This window comes from Diachasma alloeum, unplaced genomic scaffold (genome assembly GCF_001412515.2).
Source record: "Diachasma alloeum isolate Michigan unplaced genomic scaffold, Dall2.0 Dall_scaffold_00339, whole genome shotgun sequence".
Classification (NCBI taxonomy): domain Eukaryota; kingdom Metazoa; phylum Arthropoda; class Insecta; order Hymenoptera; family Braconidae; genus Diachasma; species Diachasma alloeum.
This window is the reverse complement of record NW_021680478.1, coordinates 1,065,036-1,089,348: the sequence shown is the minus strand read 5'-3', so window position 1 is coordinate 1,089,348 and position 24,313 is coordinate 1,065,036. Positions and strand designations below refer to the sequence as shown.

The 24,313-nt window shown below is 35.5% G+C and overlaps 3 protein-coding genes across 3 annotated transcripts; 2 read left to right on the top strand and 1 right to left on the bottom strand.

Annotated features, from left to right (window-relative positions):
* Window positions 1-6: 6 nt before the first annotated feature.
* On the bottom strand, window positions 7-6,021 carry LOC107040606 (major facilitator superfamily domain-containing protein 10). Its single transcript, XM_015260746.1, has 8 exons — window positions 5,737-6,021; window positions 4,451-4,749; window positions 3,861-4,123; window positions 2,697-2,988; window positions 2,397-2,617; window positions 1,548-1,638; window positions 1,321-1,458; window positions 7-1,105 (listed from the first exon to the last, which is right to left on the bottom strand). The coding sequence occupies exons 2-8, from the start codon at window positions 4,698-4,700 to the stop codon at window positions 993-995; spliced, it is 1,368 nt and encodes a 455-aa protein (XP_015116232.1). The 5' UTR covers window positions 4,701-4,749; window positions 5,737-6,021; the 3' UTR covers window positions 7-992.
* Window positions 6,022-17,858: 11,837 nt separating this feature from the next.
* Window positions 17,859-20,036, top strand: LOC107040653 (LDLR chaperone boca). Its single transcript, XM_015260829.2, has 5 exons — window positions 17,859-18,121; window positions 18,197-18,271; window positions 18,853-19,013; window positions 19,585-19,729; window positions 19,812-20,036. The coding sequence occupies exons 1-5, from the start codon at window positions 17,984-17,986 to the stop codon at window positions 19,860-19,862; spliced, it is 570 nt and encodes a 189-aa protein (XP_015116315.1). The 5' UTR covers window positions 17,859-17,983; the 3' UTR covers window positions 19,863-20,036.
* A 984-nt stretch (window positions 20,037-21,020) lies between these two features.
* LOC107040654 (V-type proton ATPase subunit F) lies at window positions 21,021-24,016 on the top strand. The gene is made up of 7 exons (XM_015260830.2): window positions 21,021-21,123; window positions 22,183-22,250; window positions 22,649-22,683; window positions 22,813-22,894; window positions 23,144-23,226; window positions 23,314-23,436; window positions 23,612-24,016. Coding segments are annotated over exons 1-7 (423 nt in total). The 5' UTR covers window positions 21,021-21,121; the 3' UTR covers window positions 23,642-24,016.
* The last annotated feature ends 297 nt before the right edge of the window (window positions 24,017-24,313 follow it).

The window sequence follows — 24,313 nt, the reverse complement described above, 5'->3', positions numbered from 1 at the left end:
TCCAAGCGATGTAAATTAATCCAGGAATCAGGGATTTTGTTTTATTTCTCAAAAATAAATTAATAAACAATAATTAATAATTAATAAATAATTACTATTTTTTTAAATTTTTTGATGACGTTTGTAACTTTTGTTTCGCTCTATTATAAACGATCTTCACGAGAATTCTCCAATCGTCCCTAAATCCGAAGAGAATTCATTAAAAAAATATTTTACATTCTAGGGGGATAGGGGAAGTTTTGTAATGACATTTGTAGCTTTTATTTAGCTTCATTATAATGGTTCACCATTTAAAAATTCCGCTATCTCCCCTAGATTCCAAAATAGTCAGAAAAAAATTGAGGTGATACGAAAAAAAATTAATTCTTCGGCTTAGATTTTTTATTGCTCGATATTATCCTGAAATCGAAAAGAGAAATGAGCGAAGAGAGCTCAATTGGATAAAAAATCCCCTACATCCTCACATTTAGAGACAGTCATCGAAAGCTCATCAACCAAACATGATTGAGTTTATTCACTCGTCCCTATTACCATCAGTAAATAATCTCACCATCAATTTTCGGAGCGAAGAGAGCTGAACGAGATAAAAACTCCCCCATCATCCTCGAATTAGAGGCATTCATTAAAAAACTGAATACCAACAGGAAATAATCTCATGATCAATTTTCGTTCGGAGCGAAGTGAGCGAAGAGAGCTACATAATATAAAAAATCCCCCATCATCCTCCCGTTTAGAGACATTCATCAAAAACTCATCAATCAAACATCATTTACTGCATTCTCCCACTTCCCTCGTCGCTAATTCCAATAGTAAATAATCTCAACATCAATTTTCCTTTGGAGCGAAGTGAGCGAAGAGAGCTAAATGTTATTAAAAAATCCTTAATCATCCTCACTTTTGGAAACATTCATCAAAAACTCATCAACCAAACATAATTTACTTCATTCTCCCACTTCACTCGTCCCTAATACCAACGGTAAATAATCTCATCATCAACTTTCCTTCTTCTCATTAACAATATTCACATTGTGGAGTATCAAAGGAGGCAAAATAAGAACTAGAGCTCCGAATAAATACGTTATAGCGCTGCCAATGCTCCAGAATGCTAAAAACAAAAAAAGACTAATTAATCAATGACTCACTGAGTGATGAGCTAATTAATTATCTCAGGTATGAAGGAACAAGGTGTGGAACAAAGGAAGAATGCGCATACGTGATGTATCAGGGTTGACCCAATCAATACCCAGAAGCAGCACGTGCTCTCGATAAAAGAAATCCATTTTTTTTTGTCTAAAAAAAAATTCGTGAAATAAAAATCACCTATGGAGGCGACTATGGGTCCACTGGCACGTGCTAGTGCTCCCAGTGACCTAAATATCCCGGTAATGGTACCCTTCTGATGCTCAGGGCCAATACGAGTTACCAATGTCGACATACACGTAACAGCCATTGCGGTTGCTAAAACAAAAAGGAAAGTTTCGGGAATAACTGAACGTTGGACTAAAATTATCTACTCGGGCGTTTAGTTTGTTTTTTTTTCTACCCACACACTGAGAAAATAAATATTCCGATGTAGAGGACACTGATGGAGCTCGCTATGCCGATTATTAGGAAGGCTGGAATTATTAGCCACAGGCCCTGGAATTCAATTATTGAAATTTAGTTTATAATTTTTTGGGGAGAATGGGAGAATGTGATGAGTTAACTTCGAGTTAATTTTAGTGTTTTCTGCAATTTTCAAGATTTTTTTATTCCGAATTTCAGTTCATCTTTTTTTTTCTTTCACTTTCGACATATTTTTTGCAAACTTTGCAATGAACTCTGAGTTATTCAAATTGGATCGTTGGTTCGGACGATATTGAAGATTGAAGAGTTTCATTTTAGTGTTTTCTGTGTTATCACGTCTCCATTTAATTCTATTTAGCATTTTTGCTCTTTGGTTGAGTTTTTTAAAATGATTTTCTAATGCATTTTATTGTGAATTAGAAAATTCATCAGTGAAGTGATGAAGCAAACTCAATTCCAGTTTGTAATTGCCAATATCTCCAAATTGTCAGAATGAATTTGATTCATCACATCTTCCCATTCTCCAAATTGATTTCCAGTGGGGCAAAACGGACACTCATTAAATTATTAATCAAATATAAAAATTGTCCTTGAAAAAAACAATTCTTTTTCTTTATAACGATCTAAGACTGCGCTTAACCCATTAATTAACGAAATAAATGCTCAATCATTAATTAATTACGTTATCATAATTATGCTAATTATGTTGTGATAGTTAATCGCAATGTGTCAAGTAATTAATTAATTACACATTCATTTAAACATATTGGAAACAAAACAAAAAAATATCCATTTTGCCCCAGCCTTGACTCATTCAAAATTTGACTCACTAATTCAGTGAAAAATTTAGTTTTATCCGCGGGAATTCGTCGCACGAATCCCCCCTGAAGTATAGCCATAGTCATTCCAATCATCAGGAACATGTACCCCTGCTGCATGCTGGTGAAGCCGAACGCATGGTGCGTTAAAAATGTCAGAGTGAATTCCAGTCCACTGTATATGAATAGATACAAAAAATACGCGCGTCCCAGCGTTCTCAGGCGCTTCAAGTCTGTGATGAAAAATCGGAAACTTTAATTATCAACAATAATTAATTGTTGGGTGAATCAGTCTTGTTAGTCTGCACTGACCGTCCGCTTCGAGGGCATTGACTCCATTGAATTGGAACAAATCCACTGGATTTATGTACATTATCGCCCCGGAGAGCCCTCGCGCAAGGGATTTCGAGCGTTTTTTTAGGCTCAACGTCTCCTCCAGGGAGAGGGCGACGTACACCAGATTCGCCAGGGAAAGGGAGAAGGCGAACACCGCGGGGTAGACGTACCAGTAATCATCCCTCGATCCACTCGATATCCGCGAGAATAGGACTCCTATTATCGGGCCCAATACAAATCCTATCGAGAAGGCTATTCCAACTAATGCCTGAAATTTTTTTAATTCGTTTTTCAATTCATCAATTGAGGAAGGTGGGAAACAGAATAATTGCACCTGTCTGTTATCTGTCTCAATCGTCAATATCTCCGGTTTGACCGAGTGAAATTCAACCTTTTTCTTTCATTTTCAAGATATTTTTATCAACTTTAAAACGAGATGGGACTCGTTCAAATGAGATCGTTTGGGCAGAAGATATTGGAGATTTAAAATTTCCATTTCATGTAGTTGTGGTTAAAAACTCCACTATTCAATTCTATTCATCATTCACCCTTTTGTTGAGTTTATAATTATGATAGCTGGATGATTAATTTGTATTCAGACTTCACAATGATTTTCCACTGATTTTTTCTACTGGAGTGCAATTAAAAAATTCACTGATGGAGTGATAAAGCAAAACAATTCAACTCAACTTGAGAACGATTTTTCAATCGTCAAAATCTCAAGATTGGCTGAGTGAAGTTCAATAATTTTTTTTCATTTTCAAGATATTTTTATCAATTTTAAAATGAAAGGTGACTCGTTCAAGTCAAATCGTTTGGTCAGAAGATATTGAAGATTTAAGAACTTCCATTTCACCTCATTCTTTATTATCACTTCTTCCTTCATTTTCATTCAGCATTTTTACGCTTTGATTGCGTTTATAGAAACGATCTCTGAACAATTCAATTTTTATTTCTATTCAGGCTTGCTTAATGATTTTCCTTCCTTCCCCCTCTGCCCCAAGTCCAATAAAAAAACGGAAGACAAGCATTCAACTTTTTCTTAATTGTTAAATAGCTGTTTCATTGTTTTTAAATCGATTTTAATTCTCCCTCACGCCAAATTATTTTCGTATTCTGTTAATAGCGACGAAAACCTACCATAGACCGTCCCCTCTTACTCGGTAACGTGACATCCGTGATGATAGCCATTGATAAGCTAATATTTCCTTTACTAACGCCACCCACGAGCCTCGCCAATACGAAAATCATAAAATTATGCGATAATGCCCACAATAGATACGAGACTGTGACTCCTGTCAAGCATATCAACATCATTATCCTTCTCCCATAGATATCTGAGAGAGCCCCGACAATCGGCATGCTCAGAAACTGTAGGAATGAATACATCGATCCGATGAAGCCTTGAAATAAAGAACGCAAGCAATTAGTTTCGATAATTGACTAAGAGACAATACGCGTTCTCAGTGTATCATGGGATTCAACTCTTCATCACAGACGTGGAGAATATTTCATTGCTCAAAGACTCTGCCGAAGGTATTTTTTCCCTACTTTACTTATTTATTTTTCTATTTTTGCATCCGAATGATGGAAGCAATGTAATCGTTCAAATTTAAGTTTTGGGTTTTTTGTGTTCTATTGCCCATTGTGATCCAAAAAATCATGGGAGATGGAGAAAATATCTGGAGAATGAATGAGCAACGTAGGGACGACATTGAAGAAATTCTTACCCCCGAATAAGACAGAGGTGAATCTCTCGGGCGCATTCAGTCTTATCTGAACCCTATCGATACACCCTAGAATCCAGGAGTACAATCCATCATCATCGTGGCTCTTGTAATGATCCAGCAACGCCGGTAGCAGCGGCAGGATCATGGTAAAAGCCAGGAGATCCAGGATCAATGAGTAGAAGATCACTGGAACCATTCTCTTATTCTTCTCTAACGGTTCCATCTCCCTGGGGTCCCTCGACGTACACATGTCTTCGTAATATTTCGAATACTCGGGGAATTCGATTCATCAAGTTTTTCTATTTCAAAATTCAAGAAAACAACTCGTAGGTTTCACAGATTTTTGGTTTAGAGCGAAATGTAAAGAGACATTTTCTATCAAAAAATCTCTTGACCATTTATTTGAAAATTAATCATTACTGATTTTAATTAATTAGTCATTATTGGGATGAGATAATTCATCAAGATTTCTATTTAATTCGTCACGTGCTGCTAATTCATAGATTTTGTTTGCAGAATTAAATGGAAAATTCTGTTTGTAATGAGGATTTGAAAAAAAATGACAAGAAACAACAAACTATTAACATTTCCTCTAAAATATAGGGATTAATTATTGAAATAATTACATAAACAGCGAAAAAAAGGGAATTAAATTGTTCAGCTTCGCGAAATGCTGAAATGTTTGCCAAAATGTAAAGAGATATTTTTTCTCTGTTAAAAACTCTCTTGACAATTTCTACTAAAATTAATAATTATTGGGATGAGATAATTAATGAGCATTTCTAATACAATTTATCACGTGCTGCTAATTTATAGATTTCATCTACAGAATTAAATTGAAAATTATGTTTATAATGAAGAGTTTTTTTCATAAAATTTACTAGAAAGAAAAATCTCTTGGCATTTCCTCTTAAAATCAATGATTAATTATCGAAATAATCGCTCAATAATTGAAACAAATGGAATTGAATTTTTTAGCTTCGAGAATTGGCCATTTCCTTTAAAATGAATAATTATTGAGATGATAATTAATGAGCATTTCTAATTTAATTCGTCACGTGCCGCTAATTTACAGATATTATCTGCGAAATAAAATGTAAAATTCTGTTTACAATGAGGAGTTTCTGAATAAAATTTACTACAAGAAAAAAATATCTTGACATTTCCTGCTAAATCCAATGATTAATTATCGAGATAATCAATTGATCAATAAACTAAAAGGAGTTGAAATCGTCAGCTTTGGTCTTCCAATATATTCGAAAGTTTTGAATTTCAAATTATCTCACCACATCTGCCCGATGTTCGAAATCACGAATGAAGAATCCTCAATACCGGTTAATCACTCTCATTATCACTCTGCCGGTATATCTCGCATCATCTCGCGATTACAATCAAATTCACTTCCGATCGATCCGGTGTAGAACTAACGAAGACGAGAGCATTCTCAACGAGCTCGACCTCAACTGAGCCGTCTACTTTCTACTAGAGGTACGTCAGAAGGACCTCAATATTTCCTCTTCCCTTTCCTTCGGATTTTTTTTCACCGCAGCATGGGATGATAAGAGGTGAGCAACAAGTGAAAGGCATCTGAAGGTTCAATATAACTATATTTCAGGGAACTACTCCCATGTGTTATGCGCTTATCGTTGGTAAAGGCAGTGCTGCGAGGGACGATATAAAAAGGTCCTGTTATATCCGCAGTTGGTAGTTTAGAATTTGATGCTTCTGAAGGATTTCGATTTCATTGATCGCTATCGATTTTTATAGGTGATATCGGTTTATCTTATCTGATATTGAAGGTAACTAGCACTTCTTATCAGTACAATTTTCGTGGTTTTGCGATTTCAAAATCATTAGAAGATCATTAGAGTCGATCAATTGATTGATATTGATCGATAGATCCTGTGGGGAAATGATAAATTTTGAAAAATGAGAATTTTTTTCTCCTGCAGAAAAGGTCGTTAAGAAAATTTTATCATCTGCAAAACTGATCTCCGAGGAAGTGATTTATTCTGTTCAAATTTATTTATCGATTCTTTATTGATCGTTATCGATCATTATTGAATTTATTTGATCTGATGTTGGAGACGAATTGGTCATTAGCAACTCTTATAATTACAATTTTTAGGAATTTGTGATGTGAAGATGAATAGAAGATCATTAGTCGATCAATTGATCGATATTGATCGATAGGTCCTTTTGCGAAATGATAAATTTCGAAAAATCATAATTTTTTCTTCTGAAAGAAAGGTGCTTAAAAAAATTTTATTATCCCTAAACTTGATCTCCGAGAAAGTAATTTCTTCTGTATTCTGTTCAAATTTATTTATCGATTTTTATTGATCCTTATCGACCATTTTATAATTTACTGTATCTGATGTTGAAGAGGGATTGTCAATTATCAACTCTTGTAAATAGGGTTTTCATGAATTTGAAGGTAACGATGACTAGAAGATCATCGATTCCGATAAATTGGTAAATCCAAAACAATGGGATCTCCTCCACAACGAGTAGTTTATAAAAAAAATGTGAAAAGACATTTTTGTAGAAAATCATTTCCTCTACAAAATGTCAACAGGCAAATAATTTGCAGATAAAATGCCATGAGAATGCAATTAAAAAATTTGAAATAATGAAGATGTCAAAAATCTTGAGATCAATGAAATATTGAATACAACAACGACAACAAAGTATTCTAGGCTGCCTCCTACAACTTATCGATCATTGTTTTTCATTTTTATCAGTGAAGCGAAAAATAGGTGAGCACATTGGATGGCGCACCCATTCTGTTAGCCATTTACCTGTGTGCGCAACTTCCGGCGGCGCCTGCGGACGCACAGGCCAATCCACAATCCACCGATTACCAACACAACGTTAACATCTTTTGTATAAATTGCACACTAGTTCTCCCCGTAACGTGCACATCGGGGGGATTATATTTTCCTTCATAATGATAATGACTGTGGTACTGGGCAAATATGTACATATTTACGATTCCGTGAAGTCTTCGTCGGTATTTTAATGGAGAAGTTATTGAATGAGAGCATGTCTTTGGGAAATTACATGATTGAGGTTTTTTGTATTTATAACTAAATAAAAAATGAAACTAGACTGTTTTGAAGTTTTCTTTACTGATTTGAGAAGAAAAATTGTGCAATCGAATTCAGTCACATTTTTTATTAGCATTGGAAGATGAAAATTCACAAATTTACTTGAATCTTCCTGTTTTCTGTCAATTTTAATAAAATAATTGAACTGTAATCCACAATTTCTTTTGATTTCCTCCTAAATTCTGATTTTTAAATCACGAATTTCCGTGAAATTTCCGCACAAAATTTCAACCCGTGCATTTTTAACATTCTACAGGAATAAATTGCTCAACAAATAAATATTTGAATTATTTGAACGGGAGCGAAACATTTTAATAGCGAAGCGGTAAAACGGTTCAAGTCGACTTCGACAATTATCCAGTTTTCAATGAATATTTCGAAATCTAAGGGAAATAGCAAAATTTTTGTCACGACCTTTTTTGTAACACTCAATTCGCTCTATAAAAAGGTCATTACGAAAATTTCTTTATCTCCCTCAGATTGGGAGATATTTCTCGAAAACTCAGTTAAGGGGCAGTCGATTTAAACCGTTTTACCGCTTCGCTACTGATTTGTTTAAACATGTGTAATGAAGGATATGAAATTGAATAGTGATTTACAACTTCCTACGAAACCTAATGCCAAAGTACTAAGCATTTATAAATTCGGAGGAATGAACGCCCGTTGTTGTTATGATTATTGAAGTTGAGGTGAGGAACATACGCGTAACCAACGCGGGGCAGGTGGCCCTCAACAGCCCTCATGAAGGACCTCCTCTTCAGTACTTCGTTTTGTAGTATAACATTTTTTTTCGAGGGACCGCTCGAGTCAACGAAAACCGAGTGATTTCAGGGGACGCTTACCAGCTGTGAGGGATGCACACCAAAGCACAACGTGGAAAAACTATCTCTGTGTTATTACGTAAAATTAAAAAACACTGGGATAATTGTCATTTCCTCGTTGCTGATGCCATCGGTTATTTATGCGCGACAGATTGAAATGGCTGAAAAATCATCGGTAATAACAGGGGTTGAGGATGTCTAAGTGATTTTTACAGTACGCAACCATTTTCAATCATCAAATTTGTTAATTAAATTGTGTGAGAAAAATTTAAAAAATCGTGAATATTCAGCGTCGTTCAATTACATTTTGTACAGAATTATAATTTTTTTCAACACTCGTTTATAAATAAATGATTGAAATTGTTTAAACTTCCTGAAATCTTCCGAGCAAATGATTTTTATGGGGGAAAATTGATTGTTTATAAATTATTTATGAAAATTCTCGTAATTTTCAAAAATTGTAATTTTTAAATTATTTCATAAATCTTTCTCAAAAAGTAACCTTCCTCATTTTTTTCAGATTTTACAAAATGTTTTCTAACGATTCAATATCGAGATTTAAATTTAGCAAAATGCAAAGTTTAAATGATAAAATTTTTGTAAAATATGCGGAAACTCAGGGTCAACTGGGGCTCAATTGAAAGCTCTGATGTTCGACTACAAAAGTAGACGAGCATTTCCCTGGCGACAAATAGCCAAAGTATTAGGATATCCTTAAACAATGAAAAATCGAGAGGAAGTTTTCGGTTTTCTCAGAATATTGTGCCTCGTGTCCCTTTTTCTACCCCTCCACGGTGCTCTCTGTTAATGTGTGTGTTCGTACTAATACCGAGGAACCTGGGGACAAGAAAATCCGATGACAATGGGACAAAGAGAATTTTCGACGGTATAAGGCCGGCTGCGTTACGTACAATGTGCAGTGGGTAAAACCCCTCTTTTCTCGTTCAAACTTGAAAGAAAGAAGAAAGAAATCGAGTTGAGAGAGGAACTGTAAGTTTTTGATAAATAAATAAATAAAAGTGGTTTGCCGAGATCTTTCAAAGATTGTCTTTAAAAACTCAATTATAAACGGAATAATTAATAAATTAATTGTTTACTATTTTTAATTCAATCCTTTTTTAAATATTCGTTTCTTTTCATTAAATAGCTTGGGATATCATGATTGAAAGATTAAAAAGACGCGTTTCTGTTTCCATTAACTTCTTAAATCCTAGAGATGTAAATAAAAAAAAATGTGATGTTTTATATAACAATAATCACACTGTTGACAATTTTTTTCTATAATTTTCGGTGCAGTTCTGGGAAAAGTTTATTACGTTTTAATTTCAGTGAAATCTGGAATTTCGTGCTTTATTAAAGTCAACACTCCATGAAATTTCAATTTTTTCCAAAAATGCAATCGAAACCAAGAAAATTGTCTCTCACGTAGAATAGAATGAATACTTTGTCAATATTTCGAGGCACGTCTCCGAACCGGAGATAAAGAACAAAGATTTTTCGTGCAGTTTTTCATTTTCTGTAAAAAAAGTACTCAAAAAAAATTTCGTGAGTTCAAGCCCACTTCGATTCCTCGTCCATCTCAAGAAATATTTCCAACTCATTGATGACATGTTCCCTTTGAAAACCTTTCCGCGTCGATGATTCAACATTAATTCCATTCCAAACAATTAAAAATGACGAAAATAAAGACGAAATCATTTTTAATTTCTCCAATGAATAAAACAAAAAAAAATCCCTTTAGTTGTGTCAATCTACTGAAGCTTAATTCATTTTCATTTTCTAAAACAAAGAAAAACGTTTGTAAAATCAAGGAAATGAAGAATTGCATTGACAATATCTTCATGTTCTCTTTACGGAAAAAATTCATTTTTAATTGTTTAGAATTGCATTCTAAACAATAAAAAATGACAAAAATAATGATTAAATCATGAATGTCTATAATAAATTGACCCAAAAAACCCTTCAGGTGTTTCCATCTACTAAAGATTCATTCATCTTCATTTTCTAAAACAAAGAGGAACATTTGTAACATCAAGAAAATAGCGAATTGAATTGAAAACATTTTCATCTTTTCCGTAAAGACCTCTCCGCGTTGACTCAACATCAATTGCACTCTAAACAATTAAAAATGCCAAACATAAAGCCTAAACCGTTATTAATTTCCCCAACGACTTGAACCAATAAAATTTCCTTCAGGTGTTTTTCAATCTATTAAACCCAAACGCAAAAATTCAACTCCATAAATCCCGAGTAAACATGATATACAGCCGTCAAGGCTGTATACATTTGCAATAAAAATCATTGTAACTGTTGTGACCTGCTGGCGACCCATCCGAAAACCGGGAAATCGGGATTGGGCTGCTCTGAAAACGTATCCCCCCTGCCCCCCCTGCCTACCCAGCCCCTTCCCCCTGCCGGCCCTCCCTCAATAACCCGAGGGCCCCAGGTCTGAAGGAACAGCCGTCCTGCTGGCTGGTAGAGCATAAGTGTACGCGCGTGTACCCAACAACACAAACCAAACCGAAAAACCCGGCAGATGCAACACTCAATGTCCTATACCTTCCCAAACTACCCTAGCCGTTTTCACCGTGTACCTTACAGAAGGCGAGAGAGAGCCTTCCAATATCTAACAAAATGCGGTATATGCACTGTACATACGTACACGACAGCTGTTCTGGGCTCCTCTACAAGTGGTTCTCAAATTTTTTTCCCGAGGATTTATTATTTTTTTGGGGAGGGGAATTGTTGGTTATTTGGGGGGTGGATGTTATTTCGTTAGGAAAATATGGAAGGGATAAGGGAGGTTGAATTTTGGGACCTGTTGCAATATTTTTTATTGTGAATTGAATGTTTGGATTTTTCAGCCGGGGAATTTAAACTTGTTGGTTTACAAGTGTTTGTAGGGCTCTCGTAAAAATTCATTGGATTTTTAATTGATTTTTTTTAAAGGAAATTGATGATTAATAGTTATTAGATCAATTTAATTACTATTACAGAATTATCGCATAATTCATCGTAGCACATTTTCCAAATGCGTGAATTTTGGGACCTGTGGCAATATTTTTCATCGTGAAGTGAATGTTTGGATTTTTCAGTCGGGGAATTTAAATTTGTTGGTTTACAAGTATTTGCAGGGCTTTCGTGAAAGACTCATTGAATTTTTAAAAGATTTTTTTAAACGAAATTCATGATTAATAATTATTAGATGAATTTAATTACTATTACAGAATTATCGCATAATTCATCGTAACACATTTTCCAAGTGCGTGAATTTTGGGACCTGTGGCAATATTTTTCATCGTGAATTGAATGTTTGGATTTTTCAGTCGGGGAATTTAAATTTGTTGGTTTACAAGTATTTGCAGAGCTTTCGTGAAAGACTCATTGAATTTTTAATTGATTTTTTTAAACGAAATTCATGATTAATAATTATTACACAAATTTAATTGATATTACTGAATCATCCCATAATTCATCGCAACACATTCTCCAACCGCATCAACGGAAATTTCTCTCCCATAGAAATAAAACCTGATCTACTTCATACGCAACAGCCCAGGAATCGTATTTAAAATAGTATAAACATAACTTAATTAAGAAGATAAAAGTCTGAAAGAAATTCTAAACGGAAAATGATATGAACAAAACATTCTGGTTGAGTTCGTCCCCAACTAGCAGTCTACTATTTTTGATAATAATTAATTTCGAAGCGGCAAAATAGCAGAGTCTTACGAGAAAATGAATTTTCCGAGGCTAGAGTGAAGATTAAAATGTAGAAAAAATGTTTAAAAAATGAATAAAATATACTTTCGGACATTTTAAAGTTATTTCTTTTCGCTACAATCAGTTTCGCTTTAATTTGTTATAAAAATATGGAAGGATTAAGTTTTTTTTGCAATTTTTTCTTAAAAAAAAACAAAATGAACTAGATCGGAGTCGAATTTCAAAAATCGTAATTGTTATTGCACATATTTTTTCAAAAATTTTGTAAAAAAACCTCTAGCTCAAAAATTGGAGGCCCTGGACTGTCTTCAACATTTGCGTCTGCGGGACAAATTACCAATAAACAATTAATTTTTTTACGCTAATTATTCATCTTTAGACATATATAATCGATCTTCAATGCATGAGGAATCTCACTCCAACATCCCACGACTTTCAAAACTCACAGTACTCTCCCCTTAATTTGTCCAACAAAATAAATTGAACACCCAAAGCATAATTAATGGCCCACCCCACCCCTTCATTACCCAATGTCAATCGACATTCCCGAATATTCCCATAATTCCTCGCCCCACATTCTCCAACCGCACCAACGGAAATTCATATCCCCAAAAAATAAAGCCTCTGATTTATTCCACACCCAAAAATTCAGGGATCGCACGTGTACCCCAAAAACCCGTCCCCCCCCCCCCCCCCCCNCTATACTTTAAATTCCCCTCTTATACATCTCCAGTCACTATCACAAGACAATAAGACATCTATCCTCGTTGAAGCTAACTCATCGACAAGGATGAAGAAATCCCAGCGACAGCTGATACAATTTTTTGGCGGGACGTAACGTCGGAGCTGTTGTCTCTTCTTCACGAAGAAAAGAAACTCGAATCGTAGTGAAAGAAATTCACCGGTGGAGAAAAAAAATATATTATTGAGTATTATAAGTAGGTCTATGGGGAAAAAGTTCCCTCGTGCAAGGTCTGGATTAAACTCTCCAGGTCGATGGTGGGGGCAGAATAGGGGAAACTATCCTGGCCCCATTGGAGTCTGGAATAAGAATAACGTCTGTTCCCTCTTTGCCCCTCTCTGACCCCCCAGCCCCCCCCTCCACAGCAACACCCCAACATCGTCAACCAACCACTGCCGGTACGGTTTTCGCCTCTTTTACTACAACACAACTAAAAATTTTACAACTACCATTGTGATGGGCACATGCTGTATAGGTTCTAGGGTGGGGTTTTGCGTTGCACCCCGGACCCCGGGGATCGGCCCCAAGTGTTGCCCATGGGGCACCGGTGTGGGGGCCCAAAAGAAATAAAGAGGCAGGGACACCTGGCTCAGGCCAGCAGTCTTCCTCCGGAATTCATCAGAGTTTAACGTCGAGGAGACGACGTGACAACTCGGTGATCAGGGGGTTTTTTTTTTGTCTCTTTCGAGGATAAAATTTTGTGAGTGAACGCAGTGAAGTGAATACGGAGTTGAGGTTTATTTACTTTTATTTTTGTCACTGGGAAAATTTATTTATGGCAAACGAATTTTGAGGGGGGGGGGACAAGTCGACGGTTTGTTTGGCATAAATAGCTTTTTGAGTGCTTCGGCTTTTTATTTATTTATTTTTTTTCATGGTGTTCGATTCGGAGATGATTGGCCAATTGTTGTGCACGAATCGGTGAATCATGGGCTCTTGATTTGAATTATTATTGACTAAGATCAATATCAAGGAGCTTTTTGGTATGAATTTTGAATGATGATTAATTGCATGAGAGGTAGGTCGAGATATGTGACAATGTTTCCTTGATTTTTGTAATATTGCACTTGTCCCGGCCTATCGAAGTGCAGAAATGTCGACAGTTTGTTGGAGATGTTGGGGGATTTTTTTTTGGGGGGAATGTTCCAGAGGTTTCGATTGTCGTGCAGGCGGAGATGAGCGCACAATTTGTGATTTTTTATATCAAATTGCACTCGTCCCGGCCTGCGGGATTATTGATTGATCAGCCCTACGAAGGAGACGGTTAGGGAGCTTTTGTTGTAAGTTAATAGTTGGGGGACGGGCTTATGCGCATTTCGAGGAACTGCGTAATAATTGCGCGAAATTTCATGCGTTATTGATTTTGAAAGATCATTCGTCAAATTAATAGAGAAAAGAAAATGTTCTGGGAGGAATTATTCAGAGAAACAAATTACTGAATTATGGATTTTGAGTATTTTCAGTGGGCAAACGTTTTAATTGAGAGAATAATGGAGTTGATGGATTGTGACGACGTAAAAGTTTTCAAATGACTACATTAATTCGAATTTAGTTAATAAAATTTGGAGGATTTGTTGTTTTTGCTTCCGAGTGGAAGTGTTTTAGTCGTTAAATCCGAAATTTCTGATTTTTTGGGTCTGGATAACTGATTTTGCCCTCAGGAGTTCGAATGAGCTATTTTTATCACTGGGGTGTAAAGTGAAATTTTACGCACGCGGTAAAATGCCACTTTTCAGACATTGTCATGAAAGATAGCACTCACCTTCGGTGAGCGCTACACACCTCCTGCGGCAATGTTATTTTCCGTACTGATCTTCACTTTTCCTCGTCCGGGGATTGGTATTTGGTATTAACTCTTCCCCAAACTCTACAACTGAAAATCACTACGGATAAATATCGTTCACGCCTAGCGCCGTGGGTTTTTTTTACTCGCGTGGTTGGCCAGTCCTCGCCTTCGGCTCGGATGCCAACTCCATGCGAGTAAAAAACCTCATGGCAGATGGCACTCACCTTGAAATATACTAGCTCATCACTCGACCGAAAGCCACTTTTCTGACTCGTGGGATTGCATCTCTCGGCTTTGCCTCGGTCTGCAACTCTCACAATCGTCAGAAAAAAATTTTTCAGCCTTGTGACAAAAATAGCCATTTCATCACGCTGTGCGAAAAAGTAACTTTTTCGCACGCGAAGCGTGCCTAAAACGTCCCTTTTCCACACATTGTGATGAAAAATATCGTTCCATACTCGTGGGAAAAGTGTTTTTTGCCTCGCGGCAGGTTTATAGCACGAGCCGAAGGCGAGTAAAAACTCTTTTCCGCACTCGTAACGAAATATACTATTATAATACGAGTGAAAAAAGGTAATTTTTCGCACGCTCCGTGCGTAAAGAACCACTTTTTTTTTACCAATATCATAAATAGTATATTATGTCATTAGGCGATAAAACTATTATCTGCTAGCCTTTGGCTCGGATTATAAAGCCACATTCGCCAGATAATGCTTTTATCGCCGTGTGATATACGCTATTTTATGTCGTTGGGCCCGAAAACCGCGATCTAACCGAGCGAAGCGAGGAAGGTATGTAGCGCTGAAGAACAGTGCTACCCTCCCAAGGCTTGAAGAACACTTTTCTCACGAGTGTCGAACCCTATTTTTCATCACAATGTGTGGAAAGTGGTTCACTTTGCGCACAAGTGATGAAAAATTTATTTTAAAACCACTTCAGAGAAAGATGAGAAATTGTAACGTTGGGGCAATGTTGCATTCAATGAATCATTGAATTCAATTAAAAATACATCCTCATAGAAATTCCATTCGCAAGCAAATTACTAATTCATTAGCAAATAGTTCATTACGATACAAGTGAAAAAAAGTAGTTGTTGACGAGTGTGAGGTCTCGCCTTTGGCTCGGTCTGTAAGCATGCTCGTCAGAAAGTAAATTTTTTTCAGATGTATTGTACGATATTTTATGATACTGGGGAAAAAGAGCACTTTTCCGCACGCTTCGCGCGCAAAGTACCGGCTTTTTTTACTTGTATCATAAAATACATTGACTATTTTGTGACGAAAACAGTTTCTCACTTCACTGAGAAAAAAATTGTTCATGCCAAGTATATTTACTTGCCACAAGTAAATGTATATAAATATCTGTATAAGACATGCGTAAATTTTTTTGTAGTTAGTAAATATGCTTGGCAAAAGTAATTGTTTTCTGGTAGTTCTATGTCTATCTATGTCTCTGTTTTCTATGTAGTTTAAAATGTAAAACCTGCAACTTCCCTCTCCCGAATTAAACTCCACTCCTCATTGAAATAATATAATACGCAAAAAGGACTGAATCCTATCCCCCTTTCATATGCTAAACCCATCATGATCAATAGCACGAAGGTTGAAAAATCCGTTACTCCTGTCTTAGGGGTGTTCCCAGATGGTTTACACGGGTGGATTGAATGGTACCAACAAAGAATGGACGACCAGCAGAAAAAAAAGGAAATGTGGAGCTGAAAATATCATAACCGGGATTTTTTTCCCATGAAAGCCTGTTCCCATGGACCTGCTCCTTGTTTTGTCTCGTTGTGATTATGTATTTTTATTTGTGGAATTAATAAATAGTTTTTGGGGGGAGGTGTTTCCCTCGATTGAGGGGGTTCGAATATTTTTATGGGTGCAACAATATTATTATTTATAGCGATATGATAAAAAGTCGAGATTGGCCGAGTGAAACTTCCCGATTTTTTTTCCTTTCGAAGACATTTTTTCATACTTGAAAATTAAATTTGATTTGTTCAAGTGGGATCATTTTCTCAGGAAATATCGGGGACTTAGAAAGGTCTAGTTTAATTCAATTAATTGTTCTTAGAAAAGTTTTTGTAATTAAGGAAGAAATGTTCCACGAAGAATTGAACGAGTTTTCAATAGTTGAAGAATAGTGATCCCTTATATACTCTAAAGACTGACTCAATCTTTAGAGAAACAAAAACGTATTAATATTGACATGATGACAACTCAAGATTGGTTAAGTAAAACTTTTGAATTTTTTTGCTTCCGAAGTATTGTAATCGTTCTAATTAAAGTTCTGAATTCTTCGAAGGGTTGAGGCGAGAGATAGAACTGTAAAAAAGTCAATCGGTTGTATAGAAGAAAAGGGATAATAAGAATAATGATACTGATAACGTTCAATTAAGTTGAAAATCTGACAAAATTAAATGAAAGGAAATCTTATTCAATTCAATAAAATGAAATAAACAATGAATTATACGTAATAGAAGGAAATTATGTGCAAAATAACCATTCAGAAGCATACTGCCAATTTTTTATCAAAAATAACTATACTATATACAAAACAAGAGCAATTTTCCATTCATTTCATTTTGAAGATATTTTTCAGACTAGAAAATGAAATTCGAGTTATCCAAATGGGATCATTTTCTCACCAAATATCGATGACTTAAAAAGGTCTAGTTTACTTCAATTAAATGTTCTTACAAACGTTTTTGTAATTAAGGAAGAAATGTTCCATGAAGAACCGAACAACTCCTCAATAGTCGAAGAATAGTAATCCTTCGCACGCGCTAAAGACTGACCCAATTTTACAATAAATAATTGAACCACTGAATTTTATGCATGAGACAGATTCGGGGGAGATGCATATCAATGTGGCTCGTGGTCAATCGTATACAGGAATTCATTTGGATTTTATCGTGTGCGAAATATATCTGATGTTATCGGATTTGAATACTTACCGTTGTTCCCAGATTCAGTGATTCATCTAGTAGATAGAGCAGCGCAATTTCCACTGGCCTCATCGATTGTATCAACACCTGTGAATTAGTAATTCCACTTCACTCGCACTTCACCCATTTCTTTTAGAATTCATTGTCACCAGGTGTTACCGGTCTTTCGTGTTGTTTTTTTTCATTACGAAAAAACGTTGGGGATTCAAAAACACTTCGACGTCGCCATCTTTCTGATATCAAGCCAAACACAATTCAACACAAATGAGAGAGCCGATCCTGATTTTCCCTCGTTTCACTTCGCTCATAACCTCGAATTTCGCCGACAACAATAAAATTTGTTTATTGTTTTTTTTTCAGAATAATAACAAAATTAGGGAGAAAGTTATCGTGAAGGTGCAGACATGAGACTAGAAGTCTTTACAATTATTTGTGTGTTATTATCTGTTAATGGGGAGGAGAAAAAGGTGAAATCATGGAAGGATAAGGATATTAGGGACATGACGGATGCTGACATGGAGAGGCTGTTGGATCAGTGGGAGGTGAATTGATTTATTCATCATTGGGGTTATTGTTTCATTGATTTTATGGGGAGTAATTGTCGTTCTGATCATTAGGAGAATGAGGAGCCTCTCGAGGATGACGAACTGCCGGAACACCTGCGGCCAGCTCCACAGATTGATTTTTCACAGGTTTAGGAAATCTGTTTTTTTATTTAAAAAAATAATTTCTAGGGAATATTTCCAAATCATCACTATCTCGTCTATTTCGTGAACGAATGGTACAATTTGGATGAGTCAGGACTCATTTTGAAACTTGAAAAAATACCTTTGAAATGAAGAAAAAATTGGCGATTTTACTCTGCCATTGTTGAGTTATTGACGATTGAAAATTGTTTATTTTATCGTTTTCTTTTAACTGCAATATTCGGAGGATATAATCATTAAGAACGTATTTTATTAAGTTCTCTCCTATATTTTTAGATCTTTGTATCGCCATTTTTATACATCTGGAAATAATTCACAAATTTCGAAATTCATATTGAAACCTATCCTCAACGAAAACCCAGAAAACCGTCTTCCTGAAGTTTTTAGTCATCTTTTCTTTTGTGATGTTAATTTTTTCCAATTCATATAACTGTCATAATTCAGTTTATAATGAATTTTCGATGGATATCTTCCCATCTAAAGGATATAGGATGATCTATTCAGCTTAAATTCAGAGATAATGAAAAAAAATAAAGCTTCAAACATTAAATTCATGATAAAATCAGATTGATCCAACGAATCCTGACAATCTCCTCCGAGTCACGAAACAAGGAAAGAACGTCATGATGTTCGTGGACGTTCGAGACGAACTTTCCGAGACTGAAGCGGAGACTATAATGAAAATTTGGCAGGGGAGTTTACAAAATAATCACATTAACACAGAGAGGTAACTCTTCCCTTCAAATAAATTATTTAAAATTGAGGCCCGTCTTCATAATGTAAAATATATCACGATTCCCATTGGATTTTACATCACGCAGGAGTCCCTAAAAATTATGATTGTACAATCAAAAAAAGTAGAAAAAAACTGAACATTTTCAAAGTTTTTAATAAAGATTAAGAAATAAGTCCGATAGAGAGGAAATAGTGAATGGATAATTTATCATGGTAACTAACGATCTAACAGCCAGTGACTACTGTGACAAATGACGACCTGACAGCCATTCGATACATCAAATTATTAATTTGCAATTTCCTCCCAGTTGGGTTTAGTTCCCAATATTATTCAAAAACGCTCTCTGAAAATGTTCGGCTTTTTTTTCAACGTTTTTTTGATCGTACAATCATAATTTTTGGAGACTCCAGGACTATGTAAAACTGAATAGCAATTGGCCATTATTTAAGATTATCAAATTGAAAAAAAAAACAATCAAAATCACGTTCGAACGATAATCCACCCGGCCCTTAAATGAATCTCTTCTCATTCGATATTCACGACGTTTTTCTGTCAATGACAGGTACCCAATCGAGTCCAAACGCTCGATATTCATGTTTCGAGAGGGATCACAGGCGGTGGATGCTAAAAATTATTTGATAGAACAACCAGAATTGAAGCATGTTACTCTCGAGGGCAATAACTTCCAAGGGAAACATGTCGACAAGGTGAATACTCCCTCATTCTGTTCATCAACTAAATTATGAAGACAGTTCACACTAATTTTTTGTATTCTTCCCATGATTCTAGGAATACAAAAGTGCAGACAAGAAGAGAAAATCGGAAAATACTGAGTTATGATTCGAAATTATGACGTGGAATTTGAAGGCTGTGCCAGCAATATTTCTCTATCAATTAATTAATCAATGAATTCCATATTTTTCATAACAAATCTCTTTTATTTCGTCCATTTCTCTCGAGTCAAAATGTTGTATTGTTTTTTTTTTTTGGACGCATCGAATAAAGAAAATTAATTGAAACTCTGGGTTTTGTTATTTTTATTTCAATCAATTTTCCAGTTCAGATCAATTAGTTTTAAGTAATAGTTTATCTTTCCACTTAATTGTTCTCCATTCTTGCAGAAAACTTTGAATTTATTTTTGTCTCTGTTGATAAATGAAATTAATTTTTTATTCGTTTGAATGTAAAAAAAATTGCGGAATTTATTTCAATGATTCTAGGAATACATAAGGGCAGACAACACGAGAAAATCGACAAATACTGATTTATAATTAGAGATTATGACGTGGAATTTGAAGGCTGTGCCGGTAATATTTCTCTATCAACTAATTAATTATTGAAGTCCATATTTTTCATAATAAGTCTTTTTTACTGCGTCGATTTCCTTTGAGTCAAAATATTGAATTTTTTTTTTGACACATCGAATAAAGAAAATTAATTGAAACTCTGGGTTTTGTTATTTTTATTTCAATTAATTTTCCAGTTCAGATCAATTAGTTTTAAGTAATAATTCATCTTTTCACTTCTTCTTCATTCTTGCAGAAAATTTTGAATTTATTGTTTTCTCCGTTGATACATGAAATAAATTTTTTATTCGTTTGAATCTTAAGAAAAAATTGTGGAATTTATTTCAATGTACCTTTTCCACTCTCGGCATTGGCATTCTCAAGTGCTTTAACTTCTCTCTGCAACTCTTTGACAACAGTAGCTAACGCCTGAGGATTGACACCATTCTCACACAATCTGACGCAAATACTCAATGTCGCTGGATCTAAATTGGTATTCAATAATTTTGATATCTCGTAGAGTGTCTGAAAGGTCCTCCGAGCTGCATTCACCTGGTGGTTGACTGGCTCAGGCATGCTGGCTCGTTTAGCTTCCTTCCTGGGGGAGAGGATTTTTTTTTATTTTTGGAAAGTGTGAATAACTGTGGTTTGAGTTAATTTAATATCGCGTGGTGGGTCGTTTCTGGCTCAACGCCTGTGTCACAATTTACATTTAAGTATTGGTGATTTGCCAGAAACACATCAAGATCAACTGGGGACGTGGGGGAGGCTTAGTGAGGGACGAGACATTCCGCGGAATTGGGATCGGCGGAGATGTAAGTGGTTGATGAATTGTCAAGTGGATTTTTGATTATTTAATTGCGGGAGTAGGGGAGAGTGGAGAAAAATGGATACTTTAGACTTTTGTTTTAATTACTCATAACTCAGAAACAAATTTATTAATTGAGCTCAGTTTAGGCTCATCACAAAGGGAAAGATCGTTCTTTGCAATGAAGAAAAAAATATTAAATTTTATCAACATGTCAACCCGTCATTATCATTTAAAAAAAAGTCAAAAGTGTCCGTTTTACCCCAACCTCCCCTAATATGTGAAGTTGAGAGGCCAGTTAACATTGATCTTTGATTCTGTGGCGAAGTAATGTTTTTGAAATGTTGATGGCGATGTTGAATAGTGAGTGGACGCAGGGGAAGATATTTAGATTTTCTGTTTCTTCATTTTTTTTAAATTAAGTCTCCACATAAAAGGTCTGATGATTGTCTTTGTTTAAAATGAATTCTGGACGAAATAATTAAACAATTAATGCAAGTGTTTTGCGATTCAGTTATTCAATTGAAGCTTTGAATTTTGTTGAATGTTGAAATATTTCGGTAATGAGGGGGTTTACGAGAAAATGTGAAACGATCTTTTTCGTTGGAAATTTAATTCTCTACAAAAAATGTTCAGACACATTTTCTCCTCGAACAATTAATTCTGGAGATAATTAAACAATTAAAGGAATTGCTTTCGGAGTGTGTCATTAAATTCCGTTTTATAATATCCCAAAGTATCTAATTACCCTAGTAATGAGTGGGTGTGAAAAAAAATATCAAAACACATGTGTTATTGAAAATTCGACTCTACAAAAAAACAATCTCCCCAAATGGACAACTGCCAAAACCAAAAAAAACCAATTGATTAAAATAAATTATTTCTCCAAAAAAGACACTTACTCTCTGTTGCCGGACAGTTTTACGTTCCTCTGAGTCCTTTCAATATCAAAACACTCAGCGCCGTCAATCACATTGGAATTTTGTACGATATCCCCTCATCAGTTGATCCTCCCCATAAATACGCTCAAAAACAAACGAAAATAATTCGATGACTCGTCTCTCAGGGCGGAGTTCGAACCCGAGGAGAAGAAGAAACGTAGGCCGGTTCGAGAGGACTCCTCTTACATAGATCGTGAGTGTCAACTCCTGTATTGCCCAATAACTAAACAAATCAATTGGTTTTGGAGGTGATCTTGATCTTGAAAATCCTCTTGTACGCACGAATTATTGTTCAGCTGCAGAATTCTCTTTGAACGACATCTCGCGTTGACAATGCGCACCTCGTGCTCTGATTGATGCCACTGGGCTCCCCCACGTGCCTCGAGCTTGACATTCCCCTGGATTTTATTTCCAGTTTTGATAGGTGGAGTCGTCAGCTGGTCACGAGGGAGACGAAGGTGTGACGGTTCATCGTCAATTTACTCCCGAAAAATAAGAGCAATAGGATTTTCGTAAATTGATATCCCTCGGCATAAAAATTGACTGATTTGCGAGTGTCTTTGTCGTTAAATATGGCTCTTCACTCTGCAGGAAAGGGCAAACTCCTGGCGGTCATTGGGGATGAGGTGAGTCCATGCATTCTGCTCCGAAACTTTGTTTTCGTATTGATTGGTGGATGATTGTGATTTTTATCTCAATCAATTAATCGATGGATTTATGAGGGGTTCTGCATTTTTGGGGATTGATTTTTTCAGGACACGTGTGTGGGATTTTTGCTCGGTGGAGTTGGAGAAATTAATAAAAATCGCCAGCCCAATTTCATGGTCGTGGACAAAAGTAAATATGATGAGTTAAATAACATGATAATAATAATTGAAAATGCTTTTCAGTATTTTCGTGAATAGGTGTTTAACTCGATAATGAAAGTGTTTAGTCGAAAGTCTCGTTGTTGTCTCCTAAATCCACTTCTTCCCAAGATAATTAATGATCAATAATTACCTGCAACCTCTTCAATTAATTCTCTTCTCGCCTCCTCTTTTCTCTTCTCTAAAAGTTTGTATCACTTATTTCATCTGTTTTAAACAGACACAGCAGTCGGTGAGATTGAAGAAACCTTCAAACGCTTCGTCAAACGTGACGACATCGACATCATCCTCATCAATCAGAACGTAGGGATAAATTCTAAATTCATTGACCAACAAATTCGTTGAATACCGCATTCAGACGGGATTAAAAAAATGTTCTGTTCAATTCAGGTTGCAGAGATGATTCGTCATGTGATCGATAGCCACACAGCACCAGTCCCCTCAGTCCTTGAAATTCCGAGCAAAGATCATCCCTACGATGCCAGCAAGGATTCAATCCTTCGTCGGGCTAAGGTAAGACCCTAGATAATCAATCAGGGATGAATGAGGGAAAATAAAGACTTTTGATTTTTTTAAATGTGCACAACTGAGAAAAATGTTCATCTTCATTTAAAAAACTCAAGTTTTCTCTATTCTACCCCTAATGCTGGGATAATCCAAATAACTGCAACGAATTTATTTTCTCTAGGGCATGTTCAATCCCGAAGATATTCACTGATTCAGATCACCAAACACACAAAATTATTCTCCATTAATTATGAATAATCCACTTTCTCGATTGGATTTATATCGTAAATGTCTTCGTCGTGTTGATTTTCAAATTCAATTGATCCAACAAAATTATCCAACATTCCGAGTGCTGCAATAATTGAATCAATGATAAAATAAAAAGAGTTTGTTAAGTAAACCAAAATATCTTTGTTCATGCGACACATGTAAAAATTGTATTAGCCGAATTGTGTAAATAATTTACTGAACAAATAAAAGTATGGCTCCAAATTGTTTAGTTAACAAGATAATGGGCTTGTTAACGTTTAACCCATCTCCGTGCGTTATATTGTATGAAAATAATAAATAGAGTAAAGTAAAAATTCTCGATTAGATTTATTTCTTTCCAAGGAAATTGACGTTCTCACCCGTGTTTTCAAGTTGATAAACTTTTTTTGGGCCATGTTCTTCTTTTTATGAGTCTGTTCACACCTTCCATTGACAGCTCAGAGCGGATTCTGGATGAATTTTCATCAGTTATTTTTTATTTTCAATTCTTGCATTTCTTTTTGTGTTGCTGCTGACCTGAACATGGCTCAAAGGAATTTTATGAACTTCAATGTATTTCTTAAATGTCTTCATCGCGCCGATTTCCAAATTATATTAATTCAATAAAATTATC